General features: G+C 54.7%; 1 protein-coding gene across 1 annotated transcript; it reads right to left on the minus strand.

Annotated features, from left to right (window-relative positions):
• On the minus strand, positions 1 to 14,438 carry TGME49_285800 (hypothetical protein). Its single transcript, XM_018781959.1, has 11 exons — positions 11,204 to 14,438; positions 10,379 to 10,563; positions 9,124 to 9,889; positions 8,615 to 8,837; positions 8,074 to 8,156; positions 7,487 to 7,611; positions 6,295 to 6,492; positions 5,776 to 5,899; positions 4,733 to 4,983; positions 3,432 to 3,722; positions 1 to 2,051 (listed from the first exon to the last, which is right to left on the minus strand). Exons 1-11 carry the CDS (start codon positions 13,281 to 13,283, stop codon positions 1,401 to 1,403), a joined length of 4,977 nt encoding a protein of 1,658 aa, XP_018637807.1. The 5' UTR covers positions 13,284 to 14,438; the 3' UTR covers positions 1 to 1,400.

The following is a 14,438-nucleotide window of genomic DNA, read 5'->3' on the forward strand; positions in this document are numbered from 1 at the left end:
TACAGTTTTGTCCGCTGAACTCAAATCGTCACGCAGACGTCGCAAAAGAGCAGCCCAAGAGAGACTGCACTAAACTCTCGAAGCCACTGCCGAGCAGACAGATCGAAACAGAGGACCCCACACGGAAAAGGGAGCTCCTCACGATGTGGGCTCTACGAGACCGTAGTTCCCGTACAATGTCGGAAACGGAAAGCCAAGAGAGGAGATTTGTCACTTCATTCGGATCTCGTAACCGAGACGCTGGGGGGAAAGACGGAAGCAGCGAAGGTCTCCTGCAGCGTGTAGGTACTGAAAGCGTTTTCCCCCAAAAATGAGACATATGGCAATTTGTCGACACAAATAAAAGACTCAGCCACTCGACTCGCCTCTCGGCGTCTCTGCACCTGTCCAGGGACTCTCGAGCTGAACTCAGTGTTTCGCTGCTCCATACAAATTTGTCCTTCCCCAATGAGCCCAAAAAACATTTCGGCATTTTGTGGCCTTACCTCCACAGTTCCACGTGAATGCGTCTGTACAACATTCGTCGGTCGATGCATCAAAGATAAAAGCCGATTAAATCCTCAACAAGTCCAGGAGTGCGCCTCCCTGCGTTCGGCGACGAGAACTCTTTCGAAGATGCGAAAGCTTTCCACTTCTTCTTCCTTTGGCTCTTCACTCTTCCCCTAGGGGGTTCGCTTCTCGTCAACAATCCATCAGGTCGTTTCCTCGTCGACTCGTGCCGTTTCGTCACCCTCAAGTGCGAACGCGCCTTTCTGAATTTATGGTACATGACGCATTTGTCGCCTTCTGGATGCATGCTTCTGCTTTCCTCCTTGGACTTTTGCAGTGTCGCAGACCTTGTGTTCTCTGCTTCTGCCCCCCCTCCGCTTGTGTTTCTCTTCACTCAAATGCTTTTCTTCCTCGCGACACAGGCTCCTGCAGCTGACTCTCGGCGCGCGAAAGAGCGGAGACAGGAGACACTTTGCAAAAACGAGGAGACACCTCACAAAATCGATGAGACCCCTCACAAAATCGATGAGACCCCTCATAAAATCGAGGAGGCACCTCATAAAATCGAGGAGACACCGAAGGGACACGGTCGGCTCCCCACAGGTGTCTTCAAGCCCCCTGCGTCCGTCCCCGTTCCGCTTCCTGTCTCCTCTGTCTACATCTGGAAGCTTCGGACGAGGTCTCTTGCACCCAAATCCAAGCCGAAAACCTGCAAAGGCAGGGGAACGGGACAATGAACCGATGGCACCCATCACTTTCGGCAAAACTAAATCAGCTATACACAAACGAACCACAACTCACACCCCCGGAAACCTCGGCGGGGCTTGGAGTCTTCTGTGGAACAAAGTCTGGGGTATTTCCGGATTCGCCGAATATAAGCCGAATCCTTGGCTTCCTCTCTCGCGTGGGAGTCAGGCGAGTTCGTCAGTCGCAACCTTCCAGTGTTTTTCAGTCAGAGACAACCGCGACGGCTGCCTAGAAATCCCTCCCTGCCGTCGAGAGTAGAGAGGGAGGTGACAGGCGGAGAAGCGTCTGGCCGCGGACTGAGGTACTACTGAGACAGAGGACAAGCACGGCGATGTTGGGTCGCCTCTCTCCTTCGGCGAGACGGAGGGACAAGCCGACCGGAAACTGTTCTTCGGCTTCACATGCGGACATGCGGGGAAGGAACCATGTTCCAGACTTCTCGGGGAGAAAGACGAGAGTCGAGAGGTCGGTCGATGCTTCGTCGCCCCGTCGCCCCTCTCAGACACACGCGAAGGGACCCCAAAGAGAAAGTGTAGGAGCGAGAGAGACTCTGAGGCAGGCGCTGTGGCCGGAGTCGCTGTCTCCTCAAGCTCTTCGTGCTCACGAAGACGAGATAGGAGAGTGTCTGCTCTGGCGCAGTACATGTACGCCATCAGCCGGGCTGTCGGACTGCATGCGTCTTTGTAAAACTCTGCGAAAAGCAAACGCGGATGGTATCCCGCAGAAGGAGTCCCCGCCGCGGGTCCCAGATTGTCGGGCAACTTCGACATCGGCAGCACCTGCTGGCTTGGAAACTTCGGCAGACCGCGAAGGCCCTGGGAGCGCAAAGAACAACAGAAAAAAACGCGGAGAGAAAAGGAGTGACAGAACAGACATCCCACTGGACTGCTTACGACAGCGAAAAGCGTTGGACTGCAATCCACTACCCGTTTTCATGCTTTCTTGGTAGTCATTAGCAAGGATGGTTAAGTAGAAGCATAGAACGAATCAAAGATAAAAAGAAAGGAAAAGAGGCAGAAAAGAGGAAGGAGAGAGCGAGGAGAAGACGAGAAACAGTCGGAGATCGAAGTGCGAAGAAAGGCAGGACAGAGGGGGGAGAAGGAAGAACAAGAGAAGGCGAGAAAGAAGTGAACAGAGACGCCAGAGACAAAGTTCGCGAGAGGCGTGGGGGGAAAACACACGACAGGAGGAGCGACGGAACGAAGAGTGAAAAAACGAAAAACGGAACTGAAGAGAGAAGCGAGAACGATGGAGATATACAAGATGGACTGCTGCTGTTCCACGCACAAGAATCGTGTGAACAGCAGAGAGACGAAATCGACCAAAAAGAAGAGAAAAGGAGACCTGTACTACTACATTGGATCTGGTTTACTCTAAACGTTTTTTCGAAAAACAATTCTCCATTACAAATACACTTGACCTCTTCAAATTGATGTTTAGGGAGGGAAGGAAGCGAAAAAGAACGGCTGCGAAAAAAGACACCACGGTCCTTCCTTTATCCTCCGTTCTTCTGTCGCCCCGGCAAATGAGGTCCCAGGACTGTCCGCCGAAGAGCAAGAAAGACACAAAACGAGACACAGCCTCGGCTTCGCGTTCGCTTCCGAGAAGAATCCATATCGCTCTCTTCTCTTCTTTGGAAATCAAACTGAATTCTCGCTTGAGCGACTGCACAACTCGCGAGCAATGGCACATCAGGCGGGGGCGAGATACTCTCCCGCGAAGGCTGTTCGTGGAAATCGATAGAACATTCTCTGACGGGGATGCTGGCACTTGAGTAGTTCAGCTGGCGAGCGCGGTCCGGCAGCGCCGTCCAGAGGACGTGAAGCCAAGGCGTTCCGCGACGAGAATGCAGAACCATTTAAATGCAATTTACACGAATGCGCGACGTCGTGAACGACAAGATAAAGTGCCAGACAACAGCTCGCCGTGATGTACACAACCAAGTATCTATGAGGGGGTTTGCCGTCTGTTTTGCGACTCAAACGCATGCAGCGAGTAGGAGCTTTCGGTTGTCTGCATGCTTGTGTCGAAAAGCGCATGAAGACTGTAGACCCGTTCTTGCGCAAGTGTGTGTGGAGACAGGCATCCAGAGAACAGCTTCGTTTTTCTTCGTAGAAGCTGGGACTGAACCTCCTGCAAAGAATAGCGTTGCCTTGCTTCTTCAGGCCTTTCTCTGAACTTCTTGCTTTGCTTACGTCTGGCCAGAAAAGACAGTAGAAGAAGACGAAGCCTAGCAGCGCCCAGACCGCGCATGTCAGGCCGCATGCAGCGACGTGGAGAGAATCTGTTCCGCCTTGTCGAAGCGCATGAAACTGGTTGAGCGCCAGCGTCATCACGGAGGGGACGAGAGCGAAGGGCGTCACCCACTTGATGCAGATGGTCCACCAGACTGTGAAGGCGTGGACCGAGGCTTGTCCACTGATGACGCGAGAGAACTCAACTCGCAGAACTTCTGTGTTGCCCACTAACAACCACCACATGCGGTCCTGAGAGCACCAGGGGGGGAGCGGAGACAGAGAGGTTCTCGAAGGTAAAAACAGCTTCCATGTAGGAAACAACCGTGAAGAGAACCGGACGCAGAGGCGAACCTACAATCGGTCAACACAGACTGTGCAGCCTTGACTGGCCTCTGGGGCTGGGCTCGCACTCACTGTTGTTAATTCAGTAGGTCACGCAGCTTCGAACGCTACTCGCAAAAGGAGAACTAAACCACCCCACCAGTTTACAGACGAATTGACACCGTTGCGAGGAAGACTGAAACTAGGCACACACGCGTAAAAGAGAAAATCCGGACCGACCAACGCGCGGTAGGTGTGCTTTCGAGAGGAGGAAAAGAAGGGGATCCCATGAAGATGCGATGCAGAAGACGGACAGCAGAAACAGTTCGAAGGATCAACGGAAGTGAAGAAAGGAGCAACGAGAAGAAGAGAGGGACGCAAACAGAGGACAAAAAGGAGAAACAGTGTGACGAACTGCGAAACATGGAAAGGCAGAGGCAGTGACGAGGAAGAAGGTGAGGTGAGATATGAGAACGAAGACATACAAACGCCAAGAAGGGACAGAGGTGAGTTCGGAGACAAATAACTCAATCAAGAAACAGAACAGGAACTCTCTAGCACACAAGACAAAAGACAGAAAAATTGCAGGACTAGGTCACGCAAAACCGACGGATTCACACTCGGCAGGTTTACTCTCTCGTTACTCGTCATAATACACAGCTACCGTCCATGTGCTCTTTCCTTGATCGTATACATACATATATATATATATATATATATATGCGTCTGCGGCGGAGCATGCCTGAACAACAAAGTTTGAGGATTCTGTTTGATTGCGCCCTGCTCCTTATATGTCTTTTCTAAACACACATACGTACGCAAATACTTATCTATCTATATCCATACTTACACACACAGAGATATGGGTGACATACGTAGCGTTTGATTTGCTGTTTCTTCTTTGATTCCTTTCAATCTCTCGCGCTGACTGTGCCCACCTGAACAGTGACAGCTCGACGTTTCTTGGCAGCCGCAGAGATCTTCCCGGTCTCTGGGTCGACAGACTTCTTTTTCTCCCAAGCGTCTTGCAGCCTCGGGGCGGCTCGAGCGAGGAAATACGCGGAGGCAATGCACGCAAACAGGGATCCTATCCAGTAGGTGAGGAAGGCCCCAGGAGACTCCAGCAGCACCCAGAAGCAAGCGAACGCGGCCATCGACAGCCAGTTGAAGAGCGCGAAGAGAAACACAGCTGAACATGCATGCAGAGACGGAGAGGAGCGAAGGCGATTCAAGCGCTGCTTCAGGCTTTCTGCGCTTCCGTAGCTTCACTCCATAAGCGAGTACCACAGGCGCTGGTCCCGGTGTACAGACGCCGTAGACCAAGGCAGGCGTTTAGTGCCGCGGATGGTGACCGCGCCGACAGAGCTTGGAAATAAGAAAGATAAGAAAGCAAGTCGAGACAGGTGAAAGAACACCAGAATCCGAAGGAGGAGAAACAGAGCAAGAGCCACAGAGGAAGAGGCAAAGAAAGAGACGGAACCACAAGAGGGGGAACAAGACAGAGAAGGAGGAGAAGGGAGAGGCGAAAAAGCAGAGGGAGAGAACGAGCGACAGAAGGGAGAAGTAAGAGAAAAAGGGAGAAGAGAAGAGAGCGAAAGAGTGAGAGAGAGAGAGAAAACGGAACGAGAGAGAGAGCGTAGAGATGGAGACTACATGCATCGAGTGCGATGTCGCGTTTACACGAACTCTCGACAAAGCTACAGACGCCTGAGTGCGATCTAAAGGCGCACTGGTCGGGCGGTCGTGTCTGTCGCCTAAATCCGCCTCTTTGATCGCCTCCCCAGAACTTGTCCATTCGAGCATAACGTCTCCCACAAACGCAAATCTCTCGTGTGAATCCCGTTGCTCTGTTGAGACTCTCCGGAGACCTTTCGCCGCGCATGTCCTCCCGAACTCTGAGTCTCGAAACTCTGCGCTTGCAGCTGCCCCTCGGCGTCCGCTGGCACCTTCTGAGGCCGCGTTTCGTTGTACGTTCGCTTACGCGCTTCGCCGAGAACTTCTGTTTGGCGGCGGATGCCGTGACACCAACCAGCGACCACGGAGATGCCCAGACAACCCCAGAGATGTCCAGCAGCGCCCACATGTTTTCGCAGGAAAGCAATGACCTGACAGATTTTTCGGCAAAGCAGAAGGCCAGACAACGGTGGAACACCCGTCACGCAAAACCTCGGCGGAAGCGCTGCACGGGAGACGCAGAAAGCAGAGGAAAACAAACGCAGAGCTGCTAAGAGGTTTAGTGGACGTTCCCGAAGAAAAACACCGAGGACCTCGCAAACCCAAAGCAGTCGGAGAAGAGAGGACAAGATGGCGGATGTCGATGCCGTAACGAAAACCACAGCTCCAGACGCCAGTGACGCCGAGAAAAGACTTAAGCCAAGTGAAAACAGAAAGCGAGCGAGTTGAAAACACGAAGACGAAGGAGAAGCAGGACGACTCTCTAGAAAGGGAAGAGGCGCTGCTGAAAAGGGAGAGGCCAGGTGAGCTGCGTGGCTGTACGGACATAGCGGCCGTTGACGGTAGCTTGGGGGAGGGAGAAAAGGAAGAGGACGAGGACGAGAATCAGCGGGACGCGATTCGACAAGCTTTTTCCAAAAATGTCGCATTCTTGAATCGCTTTCACTAGCGAGAACACGAGAAGCGACAGCGTAGCTGTGAGCAGCACTGTCGCCCCTGCGTACACCGCAGTGGCCATGATTCGCTGAAAAACCACAACGCATTCGCCATCACGTTGGAAACATCAAGTCGCGTGGAGTCCCGGCACACGAGATTTACAATATCAAAACCAAGTCCCCGTTTGTATTCTCCTCCCTCATGTTCGTCTGTACGATAGACTTGAATCCGTTAGATTCAGGATCTAATAAAACTCACAGTTCAAATCTCTCGGCTGGCAGTACAGCATTCAGTTCGACGACTGTAACAAACACGGTGTGTATGTGGCTCAAACAACACAAGTTCACAGTGCCTAAAGCTTTCGAGTCCACATCTACTACGTGAAGAGGAAAAACATGTTTCCATTGACGGCGCAATCCTTCCTTCAGAGACCCTCACAAAACCAGTTCCATGCATGCAAACAGAGCCTTTTTTCACAAAAACTTTAATGTGATCGAGTAGACATATATATACATATATACATATATACATATATATACATATATACATATATATATATATATATGAGACGCGGATCATGAATGAACGGTTAGAAGGCATCTACGATGGGAGATCGAGAGACCTATGGGCCTGGCTGACTCCCGCTGCGTGAAGGGTTTCTGTGGGGATGTTGTGTCGCACTTAGCACATGCTCGAGTCCCCAGGGACGCCACCCGTGAAAGCGGAAAACAGGCGTTTCTCATGGCGCCAAAGTGCCGTTTGTACAGGCGTCCCCTCGCGTTCTTTCTGAAACGTTGTTCATCTCTGGGTTGCTCGATGTTCCTGCGTGTACGGCTCCCTTCTCCTCGCTCTCCTCCTCTCGTCTTCCGTTCGCTTCTGGAGTTCTGTTTTCGTTTCGACTTCTGTGCTCTCCCCTACTCGGTTACCGTCGTTCATGGCGTTTCCTTCCTCTCCGTTTCCTGGCTTCTATCTCGTGTTCTTCCCTTCTTCCATCTGTCCTCTCCTCCTGTTCTACTGCATGTTCTCGCTGTGCGCTTCTGGTCGCGCGTCGGTCGCTCGCTTCCTGCTCGCTGTCTTCTCACCTCGAACGGTTCGTCGAGGAAGACAGCGGCTGGATAGACGACGAAGATGTGGGCAACAGGCGCGTCTTGCAACACGAGGCGCGCTGAGATGCCGAGGGGCTTCGAGGCGAAGGAGATCGCGCTGACTGGGAGAAGCAAAGAAGCAGAAGAAACAGCGATCGGAACCTGGCAGTGTCGCCCACCCCCACCCGGGAACGGCGAGGCCTCAAGGAGGCCGAGCAGAAGCTGTCTCACGGAATCCAACGACGAGGAAAAAGAGGCGACCACGACAAGACGAACTCCTTTCGTCGACTCCTGTTTTCTGTCCTGCCTCTGTTAACGTCTGTCACCCCGTTTGCATTCAACGCAGGAACATGTCTGAGGAAACGCGCCTCTCGTCTTTCTCGGGGCTAGCCACCGTGACATGCAACAAACCGCGGGCAGAGCGGCTCGCACTCGGCAAGTTTGATTCCTCTCAGAAAAACGGAAGGCGGGCAAAAAGCGTACACCAAGAAGATGGCATGCGGAGGCGTGAGCCGTGAACGCAATGCACGAGACACAATGTAAAGATGCTCTCAGGTCTTCTCTGTTTTTTCTTTCAGTCTCACCAGCGGCCAGACATTTCGTGACGGACGTGACGAGGCTCGTGAGCGTCGCACCCGTCGCCTCTGCCATCACGTTCTGGCCGATTCTGAAAAGGACAGAGCCGAACAGCGCAGTGACAAGAAGAGCCGGGGATTTGTGTCGGCAAGTGTCTTTCAAACTTCGAGTGACAAGGGAGTCGCAGCGCCGCACGACGCGTTTGCTCTCACTCTGACAAAACAAATTCACGACCTTTCTTCCAGTTCAAAAACGATTCCTTTCTAGTGAAAAGAAGATAACTGGAACTGGACAGCGTCGTGTCGTTCCCTTCCATCACAAAAGATCCCATCCTAGAAGCGCAACGACGATCGTCGAGCACATATAAAGAATGCCACGAAGCAGCATCCGCATTTGCCATCCAGAGCCATTCTTCTTGGTACAGCAAGGATTCTGCAGCTGCTCACCCTTCGTCTTCTTCCCTCAACGCACTGCGCAGAGCTGTGGCGAAGCGGCTCTGCACAAACAGCTGCGAAGCGAAGTCTGCGGAGACTCGCATTCAGAGCCTACCTCACGCGCGAGCTGAGAGAGGAGAAGAGTCCGATTCCCACCCACAGATCTCTCGCGGCCGTCAGAACCGCCGTGGTCCACAGCGACGGAGAGCTCAGAGCTCGGAAGAGATTCGCCGAGCCAAAGAGATTCACAGACTTGAACAAGTGAAGTCGAATTCGCTCGTTGAATCCGAGTTCCCCGACTGACAAGACGGTCCACAAACTCAAGACCCCTGCACACACTGGACATCCGAACAGAGACACCGGACCAGAGAAACCTTATTTCCGAGAACAAAGAAGGGGGGTCGCGGCTCTTGAAGAGGCTTGGCGAGACGCCGAAGAAGCTAGCTGCCGAGAGCTAGGAGACAGCCGAAACATGGAGACCTAGAGACGATGGAAACAAAGAAGTCGAAGTTTTGAGTGAGCAAGAAAACGGGTGTTATGGTCAAACGCAGGGTTGTGAATGCCAAGCGAGGACAGAATGTAACGGGAAAGGACGACAAGGAGTGGAATGTCGATTCGACTCACCAATCGACAACGTGGAGCCTCCCAGGGCGTAGAAATAGCTAGCCAGCACCCAGGCGGCAACGATGCCAGCGAGGTACTGAAAATCGACGCGCTCCCCTCCCCAGTAGTAGATGTCCCGCATCGGGCTTGCGTCGGATTGTTTCCTCCCTCCCTGCTTGCTTCTCTTCGTATCCTTTCCGCCTGCTCGCTGTTCCTGTTCCCCCAACTGCGAAACTTTTTCCGTCTCCTCTTCCTCGATCTCCCCGCTCTCGGTCCCTCTGTCCTCTGTCGCCCCATTCTCTCTTTCTCCCATTTCTGTCTCCGCTGTCTGTGTCACCCGTATGCCAGGCTCGGTCGGCGCCTCTCGACTCTTGAGCATCTCCGCATTCGCATGCTTGTCTTCTCTCCGCTGTCTCTCGAGGCAGCGTGTCGTTGACCTCGCCGCAGCCCCTTCCGACTCTCCGGCCTCGTTCGCCCCCCTCTCTGAAGCCTGTGAGTCGCGCGCCGAGGAAGCGTCGCCTTCGCCCCGCGCGACTGCGGCTCCGGCGCCATCGTCCGATCCAGCGAATACGCCGAACAAGCGGTCGCGGGAGGTGTCTCCGACGGGACTGCCGATCAGGTCTCCCGCGTTCGGGGCGATGCGGGCGGCACTCGCCATCGCCAGCGTCCGCGGCGTCAGCGTAGAAGCAGAAAGGGAAGAGGAATTGAGTGACGCATAGAGATGGTAAGGAGAGAAAACGCCGTTTTCTCTTCTGAATCCGAACCGTTGACTGTACATCACTGCAGACTGCAAAAAGCGAGACACGCCACAAACACAGAGTGTAGCGCCTCCGCATACGCGAGATGAGTAACAGCGACATCGCCATCGCCGTGAAAAGGACGAGGAGACCCTCAAAGACTCGCTGCTCCCCCACCCGAACGAGACTGTCCTGCTCAGCACAGAGGCGGTGGCTGTCAAGCTGTGAAAAACGCAGGCATCACTCTGAGTGTGTTGATGACATCGACGATGTGAGAAAAAGAAAGAGGCAAGCTACATTAACTGTCCAGTTCGGCGCGATATCCCAAGTATCTGCCTAAACAGGGAACGACGAAGACAGCTGCGTTAGGAGTTCGCCACAAAGGCGAAACGAGAGACAACTGGACATGCAGGAAAATCTGGAAGAGACGGAACGGACTTGGAGGGGATGGAAGGACAAAAACAACATGCGATAGGAACCGCCAAATCTTCCGAAAAATTCTTTTCGAAACGGCACGAGCGAGTGCGTGTTTTGCCTACCTTTCCTATGTTGTACGGGACACAGTACCCTCTTTCCTCGGAGAAGACGCAGTAACTTCTCGAGTTGCAAAGCGCCTCATTCATCCCAAACTGCCTGCAGTCTTGGACTTCCTCCCTTGTGAGAAGCCACGGTTGAATGGGGCGAAAGGATTCAACGAGGTACACCAGACACTCGGCTGGGCGTCCTGGAAAGGCAAACCAAGCGAGGTAACACGAGCATGCTGTTGAGTTCGAAGAGGTTTTCCACGTCGTTGCAGACTCGATTTCTCCAAAGAGCCCTTCAAGCCCGACACGACTGAGAATCTACTCCTGAATCTCCTCTGCGTTTTCATCCACTGATCCAGCTCCGGATGGATTCTAAGATGTCTGTGCAGTTCGCTGGCGGTTTTGAGGTGTCACACAAATCCTACTTCCGCCGCCTGTCCCTGCAGCCACAATGCGCTGCACCTTCAAACATAAATCCGTCTCAAGGTGTACACTCTTCCTTTATCTTAAAGTCGATCCTTCCACGAAAAGACACACCGGTCGCTTTGCCGCTGTTCTCTTCGAGGCGCTTGCATCCAAAAGGGAACGGAACTGCGAGTACTGGATCCCGCCACTCGCGAATAAGTCGTCGCTCTGCCCTGCGATCCTTAATGACGCATGCAAACAGCGCAACCCTATCAGCCTTCGCCCCGCCTTCCCAGCGCCCCTCCCCTCCTCCGTGTAGAGCCGGGATTCACGATAAAAAGACCGTAGCTAGATCGTGTCTTTGCATGCCCGCTTGTCTGTTGCATGCAAACACCTTGGAAACTGCAGCTTCCAGGAGGAGCACCGAACGCTTACTTGAGTAGGGGACGACTTCACAGAAGAGGATGATGAGACACATGAAGATGCCTAGCCCTCTCGCGCGCTTGCAGAGGCTCCAGTAGACGTAGGGGGTCGAGACGCGCGTGACCTCGCCTATGGCAAGTTCGAACGCCATGATGGGGAGGCAAACCAAGAGGAGGGCTGCTGTGTAGATGAAGAAGATCCAGCCTGCACATTCATACTTGAGAACTTCGGCCCAGAGATCCTCCATCGACTGCGTGCTCACCAGGACAATCACGCACAGGATGTACAGACAGGCTTTCTGGCCCCAGTAGCCCCGGTTTCGCTGGCGGTCGAGCCAGTTCACTGTGTCGGCGTCGAGCGTCCTGATCATGCGAGGGTACTCCAGAAGGTCGGAGAGCCTCGCGACCTCATCTGGGCTCCGCGATGCAATCGCAGGGTTCTGCTCCGCCCACACAAAGTCTTGCGGAAGGACGTCCATCTGCGTCCCGCCAGACAACCGCGTCACGACCTCGTGGAGAGCCTGGAGGTGTGCTCGGCTGTGGTTCGAAGCTGCGTAGCTCACACTTCGGTAGATAAATTCGCGTTCGAGTTCTCGGCGGGTCATCGCGCCTCCGTCTGGGAAGATTCCCGCCACGTTCCGGTACAAGGGACCTGCGCGAAACTCGCCAATCGCCTGGCGATATAGCCCGCGCCGCGCCGCTTGGAAGAGCTCTGCAGGTGTCGCCAGAGTCCGCAGGCTGCTGCCGACACTCGTCGAGGAAACCAGCACAGCTGCGGCGCTGCTTTGAGACTTCCAGCCACCCTGCCCTCGCGTGGGCCGCCGCCTGAGGCTGTCGGAGGAGCGATCGCGCCCCCGGAGTAGGGCTCCGTCTGAGGCGTTCCGCCGCGGGTTTGGCATCCCCGGCACAACCGCTGGGAAGCTGTTGGAAGCCCCAACGTCTGGGGCGTGGCTGTTGAGAGGCGGGGGCACATGATTCCCAGAGGCTGTGAGTCTCTTTGTGTCCAACTTCAGGAGCTCCGTATCGAGTGCAGGGACAGGCGGGCGAGGATGGGGTTCCCTGGTGGACCACCGGAGGCGGCGGGGGGTCCCCTGAGTGTCCGAGCGCCCGCCATCGGTGCGGTAACCTGCAGAGAGGTCCTCCACCGTGTCTGCAGAGGATCGCTCAAGGAGTGTTTGTCGTTCACATGCGGCACCTGGTGCTCGGCCGCCGTCAGGAAACTTCTTCTCGGATGCTGCGTGAACAGTCAGCAGCGGGGATAGCGAACATACGCTTCGAAGACAGACGCCCGTATCCTTGGTCACGTGGCTAAAACCGTCGACAGATTCGTCCTTCGAAGAGGTCCATTCTGACAAGAAAGCTTTGGCACTTCCCGTCCCGAAGGAGTCTCTTCGGGATCGCGCCCCCATGCTGAGACGCACGACGCGAAGCCCCAAACTGTTCAATCTCTCACTCGCATGCGAACATCCGGGCGTGACCGCGCGACCTCTGTCGGCGACACGCACCGCGACCCCTGCATCATCGAAGGCTTCCTCTTCGGAGTCTTCGTTTTCCCCTTTTTCGTCGTCCGCGTCCCCCTCTTCCACTGTGGTGTGCGACGGAGCCTGGCGCGAGTGCCAGGGAACGAGGGCAGAAATCCAGAACCTTCGAGATTCTCCGTCGTCCGCGAGCGGAGGCTCGCGAGTTGAGTCACAAGGAAAGTTAAGGGAATGCGACGGGGGTGCAGCCGGGCTTAGAAGGGGAGAGACGAGCGGGCTAAACTGCGTGAGCGTGTCGGGCAAACTTGACGCGGGGTCGCCGCTCTGCTCGCCACCCTTTCCACTTCCATGGCAGAAGTGGCGGTGGCCTTGTCGTGAAGAAAACGAACGAAGAAGCAATTCTGCAGGCACGGATAGCTCCGTCTGGAACAGGTCTGCAAGGTCGGTGGTGCTCAGCGGCGGAATACTGGCATCCTGCGCCGCCGACTGGGACGTTGCTGAAACCTCAGTGAGCGGCGCAGACGAAACTCCTTCGAAGGCGCAGTCGGCGGGCGGCCGGCCGCGGATTTCCGAGTGCTCGGTCGTCAGCGAGGAGCACTCCCCTCGCCTGGACATGTTGGATTGCGGGTGTCACGGCGGCGACCACACAGCGCGAGGAGTCATGCTGCTACACAAGGACAGAATGCGACGCTTGGTGGACGCAGGGTCGCGCAAGGCGATCCGTCGTTCCGATGTCGGCGAAAACTTAGCCGAAAAAACGAGTCTGCAGGTGGACGGTGACACCCGCGATAGAACGACACAGGAACTGGACTGTCTGTACACCGCACAGGCGCCGCAGCGCAGCGGATTTTGAACCAGGCCGACGGAACCTCACAAACCACTGTCTTGACTAGTGGCAGGAAACGAAAAGTCAGCTGGGGCGGACAATAGAACATCGACGGGAGAATGGCGAATCCGCCTTCTTTTGTTTGATACTCGAATTTGAAGGCGTCCAGGAACTTGGTTTCGTAGCGTTCCCTATCCTTTGCCAGTTCGTGCGTTACTCTAGAAACAGTCGGGGGCGTGCGGGATTCGCGGTGTTCCCACTGCCACTTCGTCCCGAAACGGCCACCGTCCAGCTTGCCGTCCACAGAAGACTAGGGGAAAATGGTAAATGAAACAAGGGGGTCCATTCGCGGCCGAGTTCCGAGATTCCTCAGAGCAAGTTCTTTACAACCAGCTCAAAAGGCGAAGATGAGCCGGAAGAGACGCCCGAGCCGACGTGCGCATGTGTCTGCACAGCGACCTGTCTCGTGTGCCCCTCGCAGTTCGGCAACGTTACCTCTTCGATTCTCCAGTAATTTCCGTTTCCCTTTCGCGTTTCAGGCCAGTTCACACTCAACTAATTACAAAAATGCGAGGAAAGGGAGTGCCTGCGGGCTGTACCCCAGTCTCCCGGCTTCTTTCGGGGTCAAGTAGACATGCGACACACAGTCGGAGACGGCACCTTACCCCCGGAGAGTCCCCGCAAGAGACGGATACCCACACTGCTTTTGAGTCGGGCAAAGAACCGCCAACGTGAAGTCGACGTACTAAGTTTCACTTAAAGAGTTCGAGAAACGCAAGAACTCTCGAGGTTCTCAGCATTTCACGGGGCAAAGCTGCACGACAAAAATCCAATCATGCCGATGAGGTCCAGCCTGTAGTAGTGCAATTGCCGCCAGTCGCAGATCCAAGGACGCGGAGAATTTTTATCCGACACTACTCTAACAGGTGCTCGGATGCAACTTC

Source organism: Toxoplasma gondii, chromosome V (genome assembly GCF_000006565.2).
Source record: "Toxoplasma gondii ME49 chromosome V, whole genome shotgun sequence".
NCBI classification, from domain to species: Eukaryota; Apicomplexa; class Conoidasida; order Eucoccidiorida; family Sarcocystidae; genus Toxoplasma; species Toxoplasma gondii.

What these genes read in the sequence shown, in the direction of transcription:
- TGME49_285800 (XM_018781959.1), bottom strand. Translation starts at nt 13,283, where the DNA reads ATGTCCAGGCGAGGGGAGTGCTCCTCGCTGACGACCGAGCACTCGGAA. An exon ending in TGAAGTCGTCCCCTACTCAA is followed by an intron (nt 10,564 to 11,203) that starts GTAAGCGTTCGG and finishes TTGCCTTTCCAG; the next exon opens with GACGCCCAGCCGAGTGTCTG. An exon ending in AGGCTCCACGTTGTCGATTG is followed by an intron (nt 8,838 to 9,123) that starts GTGAGTCGAATC and finishes TCGGATGTCCAG; the next exon opens with TGTGTGCAGGGGTCTTGAGT.